We start from the raw sequence: 16,830 nt of genomic DNA, 5'->3' as shown, positions 1-16,830 counted from the left end.
GGCAATAAAAAAAAAAAAAAAAAAAAAAAAATTCGAAGAGAATGTTTTTGGTTTTGGCGAATACGGAATATTTGAACTTTGAAATAGGAACAGTACATAAATGGAGCATTATAGTTTAGCTTTAAGGTCAATTGAAAAATGAAGTGATTTTTAACAAATCTGAAATTTTAAAGCAAATGGAAAACTTTCCCATGAAATAATTTTACTCGATCTCTACAATGATTAATGTTTCTGATTTATTAACGACTGCCGTATTTATCTTCCAAGTATAATAAAAAAATATTATATTGAAATAAACGAAATAAGGTAATCCAATAAAAAGCTTATAATAATATAAATTCAAAATTGTTTGAAATGATTCCATTAGCTCGTTTTTACCATCGCACCGCCTGCCACCGGAGTAGAGTTCATCAATACTACCTGGAGCCGCTGCGTTTATCTACAGCGAGTTTCCAAAGATCTGTTTTGGCACGTACCATCCGGTTTTGGAATGAGCTCCTCTCCACAACGTTTCCCGAGCGCTATGACATGTCCTTCTTCAAACGGAGCTTATGGAAAGTACTTAACGGGAGGCAGCGTCTCTGCCCCTGGAATTGCTGAAGTTCATTAGCGACGGTAACCACTCACCATCAGGTGGGCCGTATGCTCGTCTGCCAACAAGGGCAATAAAAAATAAAAATAAAAATAAAATCCTCGGATATTGCTGATAATGCGGCAATAAAAAAAGTCGCAACTGTTTCTTGACTATTTGGACTCTTTCGGGAGCGCTCGGACAGTGGTAAACAAACCCTCTCCTCTTGCCCAATGCCTTGAGAGCAATTCGTAATATTCACATGCCAGGTAATGGTACGTCCTATTTTTATGCGATGCGGATCTTATCCGCAGTATATACAGGGTATGGTTATTTTATGCATAAAATAACAAATCGTAGAAAATTAATTGCAAAAAAAAAGACCCGAAAAGTCTTCCAATTTAAAAACAAAAATTTTTAAGTGGACCAGGGCGAAAATTTTCGAAATCTTAGAAAAAAAATCATAACTCGAAAATCGCGGAACATACATGGGGGTGATTCGGATACCCTACGACACAAGAGACCTAAATTTTTTTTTGGACCTCAATGTTCCGGCCACCCTGTATATTTAAAACAGCATATTATTTGTATTCTTGTAGAGTTTTTTTTACATTTTAATTTAGGTGATATTTTTTATGGTGGAAGTAATTGTGGGAATTCTTTTTTATTTTTTATTTACCGTTCCTTCTAGTGTATGTAAATGAGTAGCAAGGGTTACTTATTAAACGTAGGAAAAATATTAAAATTCTTTCAAAAAGCCCGCTAAAATGGCAATAAAATTTCCACCATTGTACTGAGGCATTATTACATCTGATCTCGTCTTCTCATCTGATATTCAATTTTGCTTAATAACCTTTATAAATTACAGGTTATGTGTGCATCTAGCAACAGTGGCATTGCAAGAAACCAATTGCCTTTTTGGCGGGAACCGTAGGAGCAAAGCTTTGTGAATTATTTTATTTTATTGAAGTTTTTTTCAGATTTAAATGTATTAAAATGATGGTTTATTAACTGTTTATCAAAAACAAAGTTACTAAAATCAACTTCGTCTCATTTTACAACATATCATATCATTATCAGAATACAGTAGAAATTATGTTCAAGCTAGGTTTTAAGATCTTGTGACCGTTAGCCATAAGTAAATTCTAACGAAAGAAGCAGGCTATCATACCTACTGAAAAAAGAAGATTAATCCAAAGTCAATGCTCGGTCTACTGCGCGTATTGTCAGTGTACTACCTAGGTACAGTCCGCGCGCGAGCTCCGAGGATTTTTAAGGAATGTTGACGTAATGAGCTAGTGTTGTAATTAGTCGATATTGCGCTATCGATACTAACACATCTTAAGCCTCCGTGCGAGTGTAAATTATAAAATAGTTTTATGAGGGTATTATGTACTTGAAATAAAATAAAAAATACAACTGATCACGTATGAATTTAATTTAATGAACTGATACTTATTGAACAAAATGAACGTGAAATCTTATTAATTACTCTCGCAATCAGATTAATCAGTAGTTGAAGAATTTGATGTACACTCCTCTTGATGTCACTCTCCTCACGTACTTCAATAATAAATGATTCGACAACATCCGCCATTAAGCCATCCTTTTGCTAGTAATATTCCTCTAATGCTAAGACATGGTTATTATGCTAGTGCTCGCCATTCCTTTCTCATCAAATCATATAGCTATTTGTGCAAACAAAAATACTTAGAAGTGTAAGACTATTTATACTAAAAACACACGTTATTAACATTGCTATCGCAAAATTAAAAACGAGTCAGTAAGCGCACTCTTATGTTAAGGTCGACACTAGTAGTGGGAGAGTGCGGGGTATGAAGCGACGGTCGGGCGCGGTGCACGCCCGCCCGCTTCCTCAGCTCCCGAATCCTCGGAGCTCGCGCGCGGACTGTACATACCTAGGTACCACTCTAGGTACCTATTCAATTGCGAATATTTCTTTGAATATTTTTTGGCCTGATAATAAGACCTTTGAGTCAAAGCAATTATGATGCTATTCTCAAATATCAAGGTTATTATGGCAATGTGATCCGGATTTAAAAGAAATCGATATTTTTTTTCAATTTTATCTTTTTAATTATGTAGTATTAAGCACTAATTTTGTTTTGTGGTCAAATTGAAAAATACTAAATTTCTCTAATCATATTAGAAGTAATCACAAACCAATAATGATAATTCAAAATTTTATATTGAGGATTTTTGGAGATGATCATGGATATCTTTTTAACTATATCACTACCAGCCACCGAAACAAATGCTATTCTTTCTATGTGTAATCACTGTATGTGGTTGCTAATGGAAGTTATCCATGGAAGTCAGCAATGCCAGGCGCAGAGCCAAATCGCTGCCTACCATTTTTTTACCACCAAGTGAATTCGTCTGACTTCTATAACAAGAAATTTCAGAAATCGTCATTGTTCATAAAGAAATCTCCTACTCCTGATTTTTGTTGTAGTCGCCATTAGTAAATTTTATGGAATTGCTAATTGTCGTCACTATGAACATCATCGCTGCAAACTTTATGTTTTCCTCGAGTAAATAGCTTAATTTAATTTGTTAAAGTTAGATAGTGGTTGCTAAAGAAATGAGGGCTCAGTATATGCATTAGTTTTTTAAAATCGATTCTTTTAATATTGCAAATCGATTCTTTTGATATTACAAATCGATTTATATACATTTTGGTTAATTTCACCTCTACGTAATAGTTTTAACGTGTTCATCTGAGCAGGTCATTGAATAAATAAATAAAAAGAGTACATACATAAGTACATAATTAAAATTCCCTAATTATAATTTAAGCGTATATCCAATCTGTAATTAGTGTGTGCGCCGTGCGTATATAGCGTATTGTTCAGTACCTACATATTCGGGGACTATTTTTAAAAACATTCCTAGGTAAAATATGTTTAATGCTATTTTAATTATTTAAGTACACGTACAGAAAATATCCTTCAAATATGTTGTTTCTTTTACAAATTAATATATTCAAAACATAAAAATAAATCTTTTTCCAGAGTTTAGGTTATATACAAATTAAAAAACACTGGAACGTTTACTAACTTTTATTAGTATCTTATTTCAGTGAATAGTCAATAATTGGCCGTAATGACTTTTGTTCCAAATTGGGAAGAGTTTGAGAAAGCCGCGGAAATGTTATATCTACAGGATCCAATAAATACTCGGTACAGTGTTAAATATTCACATTCAAAAGGTGCATTTAATGTCAAAATTACTGACAATAAAAAGGTTAGTGCCTACTTAGTAATTTAAAACTTAAGCATTTATCACATGATACAAAATCACAATGAATACATAATTATTTCACTTTAATTAAATGATTGTTCCATTAAAATACTAATGGTTTATTTAAAATATAAAATTTAATGAGAACCTTTTAAACTTTATACTTTTGTTAAACTCATCTGACAAGCTGGCAAGGGCAAATTATTTCATATTATATCAAGAGGCTGATTTTTATTGTACAGCAAGCTTAGTTAGCATAACTTAGTTTAGTAAAATATTTAAGGAACTAACTTGTATGTTAGCTAAGAATCTTAAAGTTGCAGTGTATCAGTAATTTAAAAACAAACAAAAAAAATGTATTAATTTATAAAAAATATATATATTAATAACCAAACTAAGAATTAACAAAATATTTAAATTTTTTTTATACTTTTGATACTATTTTTTTTTTGTCAGGATATAACAGAGAAGTAATCAAATCATAATGTTGAGATTGATTCCTGATATGTGTGCAATTTTTCAAGTGAGTCAGACATCTTGCGGTCTGAAAATGATGTTCGAAGATTCCATTATATTATTATACAAACATATACATTCCAAGCTAAAAAAGCATATTAAACACGTGTGTCTATTCTTTGCATGAAATTGAACTTTCAAGAAAGTGCTAGAATTATTGTCTATATATTTTTGTTCAGAATGTTGTTTTGCTTCAAATTTTTGGGTACTGTATAATTTTGTAATAAGGATGTAGTACAAAATAACTGAAATTATTGAATTCCATTATTTAATTTAATAATGTTATTTATTTTTTTCTAGTGCCTTCAATACAAAACAGAAGTACAGCAAGATGTTAGGAAAATAGATAAATTTATGTCAAATTTATTAAGACACATGGCATCAAATGATAACTAAATAAATGTATTTATAAATTTACTAAGTTTTTTAATTACTTATTTGTTGTATTGTTTTTTTTCAAGAATAAATTCTTTGAATTCAGATCAAAGTAGGTTATATCATCATATCTGGATAATGCCTACCTGATTATATGGCTGTATAAAGTCCTTGAAAAGAAATAATGAAAACTACACTTTCCGCCACGTGCTAAAAAATGTCTTCCATTCAAATATTGAATTATAATTACATATATGAAGCAGGTTTTTAAAACTCATTTATATAAATATATTGTGTTCATGTTCTCTTTTTTTATTCACATTTACACAAAACATACGGCTGATTCTTACTTTTAGATCTTGATTAAAGTTGATTTAAATTTCCATTTCATTTTGTTAACCGCAAATAACATGCAGTTATAATTAACGCCATCTAACGACTATATACAAGATTTATTACAATCAGCATAGGGGATAGAGACATTAAGGTGAGTCTAGACCAGCGGCTCCCAACGTGGGGCCCATGCCCCAGAAGGTGGTAATTTGCTAATTAAACGGGGGCAATCACACTAAATATAGAAAATTTGTATTATAATTATTTTGAATCTTAATTTCAGTTCTTTATTATGTTTTGAAATATTACTGTGTTTTGATAACAATTTCATAGTGATTTCTTCTTAAAACCTATAATTTATGTTTCTTAAGTGGCACAAAAAAGCTGGGGAAACACTGTATTAGACCATGTGAATCCTAAATTTGTTGAAGTGGTACCTACTTTAATGTTTCAACCATACCATCTAGTATCTATTTCAAGTACACCCCCAATCCCATCATGAAAATAGCACATGATCATCTAATTTAAAATACACAGATCAAACCCCAGCGACCAAAACAAGAATCATCGTAATATTTTACTTACAGGCACTGAAATAAGGACATACATATTAATACATACATACATATTATATGTATATAATTTAATTGCAGTACAATGAGGAGTAAAGATAGGTATGTTCTGAGCCACGCCGAAGTGCCACTGCAGTGTAACGAGGACACGGCGGAGCACACACTCGCGTACTGCCCGGCTTTCGCAGAGCAGCGCCGCGTACTTCGGCTCTCTCGCAAAAATAGGTTCGAACTTGTCGCTTCCGCGCGTCATGCGACAGGCCATGCTCGACTTCTGCGAGCTCACCATCTCACAGAAGGAGGCGACGGAAAGGAGCGGGAGAGCTCTTCTTCCCTCACGGCGCCGTGCCTTCGCCGTCGAGCCGGGGGTCGGAGGAGGGCGTTCGTACAGCTCTGGCCCCTGTGCGGAGGCAGTCTCCTCCCGGTGATGGTCACGGGTCGACCTGAGAGGGTTGAGGCTGCACCGCACGCTATCGTCACCTTAGGCGCGCTGGCACCAGGAGGACGAGACGACACGTCGGCAGCTGCGGCCTGCGATGCGGTCCGCATTGTCGTCGTCGCTGTCGTCGCCGAAAATACAATGGAAGAGCAACCCGGTCGACGGTGTATCGCGTTCCAACCCGGCAGGCTGGTTCTGGCCCAGCGGGGTATCCCGGAACACCAGCGGCATCGCCCGGGCGGCCTGGTATGGCTGCCGTACCGCGGAGACCGGCGTCGTTGGTCGTCGACTATCGCCTCTATTTATATCAGTATTATATCAGTATTTTTTTCCTTTGTTTTTCTTTGATATTAATTCAAGTTACACCTTTTGAGCGTGGTGACCGATAAGAAAACATTTTTTTTCTTTTATTAAATAAATGAGAAGTTAATATTGTTCAAAATATTTTTATTATCTTACAATACATGTAGGTTATTCAGGAGTATTTATCATTGAAACTATAAGTTTATGGTAACTGAAATAAGAAACATAAGTTTGAGATTTGATATCTTCTAAATATCTGGAAAATACCGCGTCAATGGTGGTGCCATATTTTGTTGTGGATTCTTGTGGATCATTATTCATTTTCAAAGTCAATATTTTCGAAAGAAAAGTTGTCAACCGCTCTGATTTTTTATCAGCGAAGTTGATATTGAAATCGCCAGCCAAGATAAGTGGAAATTTATTACCATTTGTATCAAGTATTTTCGACCCTTCTTCAGTGTACTCCAGTAAAGTGCGATGAATAAAATGCTCTACCTCGTCTAATTTTGGATTCGGAGAAATGTCAATTGCTACCATGACTATGTGTAGGCCATTTCTAAGTTTGCATAAGTCAACATATACAATTATTATCATAATATTTTTGTTATAAAAAAAATTCATTAAATTGTTCGTTTATGTCTCCAAGTTAAGGCTGAGAAAGGTTTTGTTTGTTGTCAATAGATGGCGCTGTATGTATTTCTAAAATATCTAAAGACATGTGACAAAGAAAAATACAAAAACGTTTCGTCACATTTACGAAGATATTCGTGAACACAAATGTGTTAGGTACATGTTACTTAGAAGGTTTTGGCGGTTCGCATGGCGAGGCTCAATAAAATAATACAAATCATGCTGCGCATGCAGTGTGACATCACGCCACGCGCTTATTCACAAACACTACACAAGCGCAACGTGTGAATGTGTTGAACGCAAGCTACATGGTAGGCGGAGTGAGGGGTGGAAGGTTTTTTTCGTTACGGAATTTCATGATTCCGCTCTCAAGCCGCGCTCAAGGCCTGCGATAAAATCTATGCAATAGCTTAAAAACTTTATGACTGGAACTTTACTGGTGGCCCGAAGGCCTTTCCAGTTTCACCAGAACAGGTGGGCGAGCAAAGGCTCAGCCAAGAGGGGGGGGATTTGCTAACAACTGCCCGAGCGTCTCCGAAGGAGACCTAACAACTCAAGAGTATCTGCTTCGCAAATGAATCTACTACCGGATCGGAATCGCGACCCACTGAGAAGATCCGGCGAGAAACTCAGCGGGCTGATGCATGGGTTAGGTTGCACGTCGACCTCTTTGTCGAGTTCGACGAGTACGGTTACCGGGGTCCCTAAGCCTGCTCCTAGTATTAGAGCTGAAGGCATCTAATGCAAAGGTTATTGGATCTGATGGATCCGTAAGGACGTGTCTAGGGCGTCGACGGTGACTGGCTCCTGCATGATCAGGATTCGGGAAGTAGTCAGCGGCGGCAACGATAAGGCGATTATCATGACGCATAGCCTTATCGAAGTATCGTTCCGACGCTGACTTCATGTATTTCCGAATTGATTCGAGGCCCAGGTCGTCGTGTAGGTCAACGTTCCTCACGAACCACGGAGCCCCGACAGCTAACCTGCAAAAGCGGGATTGTAGGGATTGGAGGGTGTCTATGTGTGTGTGGGCCGCGTGAGCGAACACCACACTCGCGTAAGTCATGACGGGCCTTATGCAAGTTTTGTAGTGTCACCTTGTTCCGAAGGGACATTTTACTCCGCTTACAGATCATGGGGTAGAGTCTACCGAGAATAAACGCGGCACGGTCACGGACTGTTTTTATATGCGGGCGGAATGTCATCGATGCATCCAGGGTAACGCCCAGGTACTTGACCTTCCTGGCCCAGGGTATGGGTTGTCTAAAGAGAGTAATCGGGGGTGTGAGATTCCTCCTCCTAATCCGGGAGGAAATCCGTGAGCCTAACGCTTTCTTAAGGTACTTGCGTATAGGTTTTAGATTTAGGTCGTCGTGAAGATCTACATTCCTCACTTACCACGGTGCTCCGATGGCTATCCCGCAGAAACGGAGTAGGATGACCTGGACAGAGTTGATGTGGGTACGGCGCTTTCTTAAGGTACTTGCGTATAGGTTTTAGATTTAGGTCGTCGTGAAGATCTACATTCCTCACTTACCACGGTGCTCCGATGGCTATCCCGCAGAAACGGAGTAGGATGACCTGGACAGAGTTGATGTGGGTACGGTCCGCGTGAGCGATCTTTACACTTGCATAGGTCATAACGGAACTTATGCAAGTTTTGTATGGTGTCACCTTGTTATGAAGGCAAAACTTTTTTTTATTTTTATTTTTTATTTGCTTAGATGGGTGAACGCGCTCACAGCCCACCTGATGTTAAGTGCGCCACCCACCTTGAGATACAAGTTCTAAGGTCTCAAGTATAGTAACAACGGCTGCCCCACCCTTCAAACCGAAACGCATTACTGCTTCACGGCAGAAATAGGCAGGGTGGTGGTACCCACCCGCGCGGACTCACAAGAGGTCCTACCACCAGTAATGACGCAAATTATAATTTTGCGGGTTTCATTTTTATTACACGATGTTATTCCTTCACCGTGGAAGTCAATCGTGAACATTTGTTGAGTACTTATTTCATTTGAAAAATTGGTACCCGCCTGCGGGATTCGAACACCGGTGCATCGCTCAACACGAATGCACCGGACGTCTTATCCGTTAGGCCACGACGACTACTGAAACTGACTTCGCTTGGAAATTATGGGGTAGAGTCGCCCGACTAGGAACTCGGCTCAGTAGCATACTGACTTAATTAGGGGCCCGAATGTCATCCCTCTGTCGAGGTCTTGGCCTTCGAGGCCCACCGTCTTGACTGGCGAAAGATTTTGATGGCAGGAATACAGTTACCGCGCATAATTCTGAATGATATAGGTACTATTAATAGTGTCGGGAGGTATCTACTATAGTAGAATTATTTTGTCCATGCAGTTTGGGTCATAAAAAATCGGAGCGGTGAAGCGAGTATTTCGCTCTTTCTTCCACTCACGAGCCTCATGGACGGGCATAGTGATGCGCATTATTGTTGTCGATAAGCGTTGTCGATAGTGTATTTAATTTTGTCATTTTGTGGGTTAGTGATAAAAATCAAAGAAAAAATCACTAACACCACATATTGCAACAAGTTAACGTGAACGGCAGACATTAACACTTTGTTACTTTTCGGGAACTATTCTTATTTCAGTGAAAATTTTTAACAAATTGTTGATAACAACACGTGCAAATATTATTTTGAATAAATTCTGCCGTTTTGATACAAAACAAAGGAGTAGCCACTGTGTCACTAAAAAAATTCAGAGAACGAATGCATAAAAGCACATTTCTCTTCGACATAATGTACTATAATTTGCAGGCAATATGACAAATGAGTCATAACATAACAATGTCTCACCACCCTTCGTATACCACCCCGCCGCCGCACAGTGGGTCGATACTATGATTTTAGTGACTTAGGGACCAATTTTGTTTTTTAAGATTTTTCTTTACGTAGATAGATAGAGCTCGTTAATCTCAATAATAATTGTTTTGGGCAAAAATTACAAAAACTTTATAGTTTGGTCAGAAAAATGTGTTTTGTGATTTTTTTGTATGGAGCGGGTCACATTAAATTAAATTCCTGCTAAGTACCGTGAGGTCCCGCTTTGAAACTTTATTTTTCTTACACCTTGTCTAGTCTACTATCATTTAATGCTTTGAACATGTGCATAAAGTTGCAACTCTGCCAAATAAATGGATCGAAAAAAATTTTTAAATACATAGAATAAAAACCTTTATTTTTATTTTCGTAAGTGTTTTTAAGTTAAATTTGATATGGATTAGTAAGTACAAGCACGCAACAATACCCATAATTACATAATACCTAACAAAAATACATTTAGTAGGTCTCTAATTAATCAATCTCTGTAATTATTAGGATAGTTAACATTAGTTACTGAGGATAATTAGTTAAGCAGCCATTACTGGGTAGTAGAAAATAAAGTAAACATTTGTGTCTCTCTGGAAGTATAAAGTAATATTTATTATATACTAACTAATGTTCGTTTATTCGTACTACTACTAACATCTTGTGATTGTCGTCGTGATCTTCCTTTTTCCGTTATAATTGATAATTTTATTAACAATTTAGGATTATTTATGATTTTAAGAGAGCAACTACAGTCACTGTCTGATAATAAAAAACTTTCAATTCCTACAAAATCAAATGAACGTGACCGAAGAGAAAAGTGTTGAGCCCAAAAATTCTGTACGCACTTTTGTTCAAATATAAGTGCAATATGGAAACGAAGTAGTCGCATGTTAGCACAGTTTATAAGAAAAAAATGTGATTAGTTCGAATGTGCAATAAACTGGCCCGAAGGCATGATACCTGAAGATATCAACACTGTACAGGAAAAGCTCGAGATTTCTAATACTGAAGATGTTGAAAATGTACCACGCTCTAATGTACAGGGTGGCCCATAAGTCCTTTGATATGAAAAAAATTTATTAAAATAAAACTAATTACATTATGAATTAAATTTTTATTTACATAAAAAGCTTAAAAAACGGGAATTATTTTTTGAAAATAACATCTCCTAAATGTAATCCGTTGCGATCACGGCACTCTTGCAAACGACGTCTAAAATTGTCGATGACTGCGCGGCACGTCACTGCTGAAATGCTTGTCATTTCTCTGCGGATGTTTTCTTTTAGGGCCTCAATTGACCGCGGGTTTGTGTCGTATACTTTAGCCTTAAGGTAGCCCCACAAAAAAAATCCATCGGGGTCAGATCTGGACTACGTGGAGGCCAGGAAATGTCTCCTCTCTTAGAGATAACTTTGCCAGGAAAAAGTTGACGGATAACGGGCATAGCAGTGTTAGAGGTGTGAGAAGTGGCCCCATCCTGTTGAAACCACGTCCTGGCATTAAAGCATATGTAAATCTTTCTTCAAAATCCGTTGTAACGATGTCTTGGATACGTTTAATGCTCTGGCGCGCTTACGAGTTGACTGTGTCGGATTTTCGCGAATAGACTGTGTCACTGTGTCTATGTTTTGTTCCGTACGTGACGTCCTTGGGCGACCCAACCGCGGTTTATCTAACGTCGAACCGGTCTCCTCGAACTTAGCAACCCAGTTCTTAATCGTTTGAAGAGTTGGAGTGTCGTCAAAGTTGTGTAAACCTTTGTGTTCTCGAAATTTACGCCGCGCAACGGTTGCCGAATTGTCGTTTTTATAAAACTCGCGCACACAAAACGCACGGTCCGCTCCGGTAAAACGCTCCATCGCGACTAAATTCCCAGAAACCGAAGTTACTCCCCCCGCTTCCCCTGCACCGCTCACGCGCGCCCTGTTCGTTTTATTCAAATTTTACTTTTCAAAGGACTTATGGGCCACCCTGTACTACAGAAGCCTCGACATCTACTTTTACACCTCGAAAACCTTTTGAAGAATTGGGATCCAGGCACATTGAACAAATTTACCAATCGCTTTCGTTATCTCCGGATTAAATGAAAGCTATTACAGTTGCTAGTTTGAGAAACACTGGAAATGAAGATGTAGGAGAAATAATGAACCATTTGTCAAATCACCCCGAAGATCTAGAAAAAGATAAGGAGTGTTTAAGTACAAGTAAAGTGAAAAGTAGTATATATTCTCCCGATAAGGCACTACTAGTTTCACTTAAATTAAGTAAGGGGCAGTATATAAATCTAAGAGAAGCAGCAAGTGAAAATGGGTCTGATTTATACCCTTCTTAATATAAAATTAAGCAAGAAAAAACCAAATGTTATCCAGGAAAAGACGAGGTAATTATTAATGAAGAAGGAGCTGCTATTAAAATGCAAGCATTACTAAGCTTGGCAGTATATAGGCTTTTAAATGTGATTACTTCGGATTTGGACTCGGCAAGAGAGCTACTGCTTATAAGCAAATAGGCTTTGATAGAGCCCCAGGTCAAAGTAATTATAAACAAAAGACTGAAACAGAGTTTGATGATTCATCTATTTTCTTGACCAGTCTAGTTCCTATAAGGTTTCAGAAATTTGATGGAACAATTGTTTGGGAAAACGACCTACCCTCATCAACTTTTTGTTGCCGTCCAATAATGTTAAAATTTATAAAAGAAACGCAGTCAACAGTGGCAATTATAAAAGCTAGCATAACAGAAGAAATAGAAAGACTTCAGCCATAAAAAATCAAACAAGTTAAAGTTAAGCATCAATTGCACATGACGATGATAGACGGCAAAATAACCTCATATTTTTCAGAAACATTTTCTGCTGTCTGTGATATTTGCAAAGCAAAACCGTCAGACTTTTTTGGAGTCACTTGCTTATCAAAGAGAAAATAATGAAGAAATATTCCAGTATGGAATGCCATCTTTACATGCCTGGATAAGACGCATGGAGTGTTTACTTCATATCGGTAAATATAATTTTATTACTTCACAATTTTTTCATCCTATGTAGTTTCCTGTGAGATTATTTTTTAAAAGACATTTTTTTGTTTGCGTATAATCGTTTGGACTTCAAGAAATGGAGTTGCAAGGGGCGCTGACTAAGAAAAAATATCAATCAGAAAGAGCGCTATACCTTAAGCGTTTAAAAAGGAATACAGTTTACTTATAGATGTTGTCAAGCAAGAAGTAGGAACAACCAATGATGGCAATACTGCCAGAAGATTTTTCAGGAATGCAGAAGGAACAGCCCGCATAACAGGAATACGTAAAGATTTAATAGAGAGGTTTCACGTGATTCTTCAGACTGTTGCATCTGGAGAGCGCGTGGGCCTTTCCAATTTTTCCGAGTTTTGTAGATATACTGCAGAATTGTATATTAATTTATATCCCTGGTATTATATGCCTTCCAGTATTCATAAATTGTTGGCACATGGCAGTGATATACAATAATAAAAAGCTTTGCCTTTCGTGCCATTCCTATAGGTAAACTGTCGGAAGAGGCAGCGGAAGCTCGCAATAAAGATTTTCGGAAATATACAGAGAGTTGTTATTTTAGAAAGATAAGTAGACTGCCGACTAATGAGGATATTTTACACAATCTTCTTTTGGCTTCTTATCTAAAGATCGAATGGTGAAGCAAAATATATAATACTTAGAGAGATTGATTAATTAAGATCTACTAAATGTATTTTTGTTAGGTATTATGTAATTATGGGTATTGTTGCGTGCTTGTACTTACTAATCCATATCAAATTTAACTTAAAAGCACTTACGAAAATAAAAATAAAGGTTTTTATTCTATGTATTTATTAATTTTTTTCGATCCATTTATTTGGCAGAGTTGCAACTTTATGCACATGTTCAAAGCATTAAATGATAGTAGACTAGACAAGGTGTAAGAAAAATAAAGTTTCAAAGCGGGACCTCACGGTACTTAGCAGGAAATTAATTTAATGTGACCCGCTCCATACAAAAAAATCACAAAACACATTTTTCTGACCAAACTATAAAGTTTTTGTAATTTTTGCCCAAAACAATTATTATTGAGATTAACGAGCTCTATCTATCTACGTAAAAAAACTTGTTAAAAAACAAAGTTGGTCCCTAAGTCACTCAAATCATAGTATCGACCCACTGTGCGCCGTGTACCTGCCTTCGATGACTCATTTGTTTTTATCGACAATGGCGTTGCGCTCGCGCAACATGCTCACCGCCCTAGCCGGGCTATGTTTTATGACCCAAACTGCACGGACAAAATAATTCTACTATAGATATCATTTTATGTCAATGTGGACGTAAAAATAAAAGAAGGTAATTAATTTAATTGTAATTATTATGCTATAAAATAAGCTTTACGACAAGAATAAGATTTAGGAGTTATTTTGATGTAATGGTTTAGGGCGTTATCGGAAGTGAGATAGTTAAATAACACAATTGGCATGCTCGCAGCATTTATTCACAACTGAAATTAAAAAGTAAAAAGCAACGGAGCTTGCGGGCGCAGCCGCTTGTTATGACTACGAACAATTTTGTTTACATAACAAACTGTGTCCCTACAAATAAATATAATAGAAGATAATATATTAGAAAACATAAAAATACATTCATCGACACATTTAGACAAAAGCAAAATATTGGCTTACGAGCAATTAATACGAGTGACAAATATAACTTTTTATTATTATTACCCTTGTAGACAAACGAGCTTACAACCCACCTGATAGCGAGGGGTTACCGGCGCTCGTGGATGTCACCAATGGGGGGAGCTAATTCTAAAGTCGGAAGGTACGTGGCAAAATCTAGAAATACTCTGGATGGACACAGTGGTTCTAGGTAGTATGGATGAATGTTACTCCGATGGCAAACGGTGTTATGATAAAAACGAAATGATGTTATCATCCTAAATAATTCTGCGGAGCAATCTTCATGGAACACGCGGTACAAAATAACGAGAGAGCTGAAGTAGTTGGTATTTGGGAGCCTCGGCCCATAGGTAGGAGCAATAATCCACCCGAAGCCAGACTTGTGTTTTGTAAAGCAAAACTCTTTGTCCCGGTGTGACGTATCGCTTCATTCTTGAGGACTCCCTGCATTTTAGATGCCATCTTGGTTTTGTCCTCTCAATTATTCATATACTGGACATTGTTCGAAACGTCGACTGCACATTTTTAGGCATTCCAAGCACCGGTCATCGTTTTCGTGGAACCCATTGAATGACCCATGTTCGTTGTGAAAATTAACCCGCAGACACAGTCCTCAGTGGTTTCTCGCCGGATCTCTCAGTTGATCGCGATTCCAATCCAGTGGTACATTCAGCGAAATATTGTCCTTGCTAGGGCTAGTGTTAGCTAGTTTGATAGGCTGAAACCCGTGAGTTCACCTACACGTTCGGTGAAGCTAGTATAACCACTCAAGGCTACCAGCAAAGGTAGGTAAAAGAAATTATTTACTTTAATCCTGATTTATTAAGCCTGATTTATTATTTACTTTAATCTTTTTCCGATTTTAGTCCGCATTATGACAAATTCAAAATATAAATATATAATCCTTCGATCAACAATAGTAACTAGATAAAGGGATACGTACAAAATTAAAGCAAAAACTGTCCGCGTGAATGTATACTTATATAGCTACATTCGTTTACTAACAAACGGAGAAAAAAGTTTTAAAACACTTTTACGTTCAAACTAATTACAGCTATGGCACCTAGTAATAAAGTCACAAATCTCCAAAACATTATCTAATACTTACGATCATTCGTCACATAAAACGAGCAAAGCAATAAATTACTCCTGTCACTTACCAATAAAAAGACATATTTTAAACAACTTTTAATGTTAAATCAATCTTAAACAACAATAAATAAAGTAACTTTTCCCTTAATTGCTCTGAGAACTAACATCGTTTTGCTTTATTTATTTTTGCTTCTTGAAATGCCGATTTCTATTTACTACAGGAAGTAAGGGAGTCGCGCTTAAAACTAAAATAATTTATTAATGAATTAAAGTAAAACTTTAGTTGTTTACTTTTTATGTTTTGGAAATGTATGTTTGTTAGTATCTATACATTACTTATTATTTTATTAGCGTTACGTTTTTGTGTAATATTTATTTTTAAGTTTTCGCGACCAGTGCACATAATAAAACAACGTTTAAACGGTTTCAAGCGCGGTATTTTTATAACAAAGTTTCGGCCACGTTTCAGTAGCCGTGAGCACGGAAGGCAAAGATGTCCAGTGTCAATAAGCAGAGATCTTAGCTGGCTTATAAAAGTCATCTCTTGTTTCTCTGGCGACAATCGAGATCCATTCTGCACACGTGATTGCTAGGAAAGCTAAAATAAAAATGGAAAGCTAAGTATCTAATGAGAGTCCAACAAACAGACACAAAAGCAGCATTAAACAATTTTAACCAACTAATTTTGAAGTACTGCTAACAAATTTTAAAAAATTATTACAACACAAATCTACTCCATGCATTTACTGTTCTGTTAAGCAAAAGTTTGTCCATGAGTTGGCCGAGCCTTGGCCAACATTTGTAGCGGTGGCTAAAAATCGGTAATTTTCTTCAAAATTTAATATTATTTATTAGTTTAAAGCCTAAAATATAGTTTATACTTCATGTACTTACCGAAAGTAAGATACTTCAGCCGTTAAATTGCTTTTTCGGGCATTATTTTTGCAACTTTTGAATACACACTGCGGCATTGTGAGACGGGTTGACAGTGGCTGTGTTTGAAGTGAACTAAACAAAATAGCAGCTCACATTTCAAGTGAGCTGTTATTTGACGAGACGGATTTTCTGCACCGACCGTGTATGTAGTTACTATTGTTGATCGAAGATATAATCATTAGAATTAGCAAAGACAACACACAATTAAAAGTTTACTATTTTCTTGACTAGTTTGCTTTAGATTTCATTATCTACAAAAGTAAGAAAAGTAAAAATGGAAG

The 16,830-nt window shown here is 36.7% G+C and overlaps 1 protein-coding gene and 1 long non-coding RNA gene across 2 annotated transcripts; both read left to right on the top strand.

Moving 5' to 3' along the window:
• Positions 1–110: 110 nt before the first annotated feature.
• Positions 111–1,997, top strand: LOC134199984 (uncharacterized). The gene is made up of 2 exons (XR_009974704.1): positions 111–306; positions 1,440–1,997. It is a non-coding gene; the product is annotated as an uncharacterized LOC134199984 (long non-coding RNA).
• Positions 1,998–3,296: 1,299 nt separating this feature from the next.
• On the top strand, positions 3,297–4,768 carry Srp9 (signal recognition particle 9 kDa protein). The gene is given in 3 exon segments (NM_001098346.1): positions 3,297–3,487; positions 3,675–3,838; positions 4,652–4,768. Coding segments are annotated over 2 exon segments (237 nt in total). The 5' UTR covers positions 3,297–3,487; positions 3,675–3,697; the 3' UTR covers positions 4,748–4,768.
• The last annotated feature ends 12,062 nt before the right edge of the window (positions 4,769–16,830 follow it).

This window comes from Bombyx mori, chromosome 13 (genome assembly GCF_030269925.1).
Source record: "Bombyx mori chromosome 13, ASM3026992v2".
NCBI classification, from domain to species: domain Eukaryota; kingdom Metazoa; phylum Arthropoda; class Insecta; order Lepidoptera; family Bombycidae; genus Bombyx; species Bombyx mori.
The sequence above is the reverse complement of the archived record's forward strand: the minus strand, read 5'-3'. Positions and strand labels throughout refer to the sequence as shown.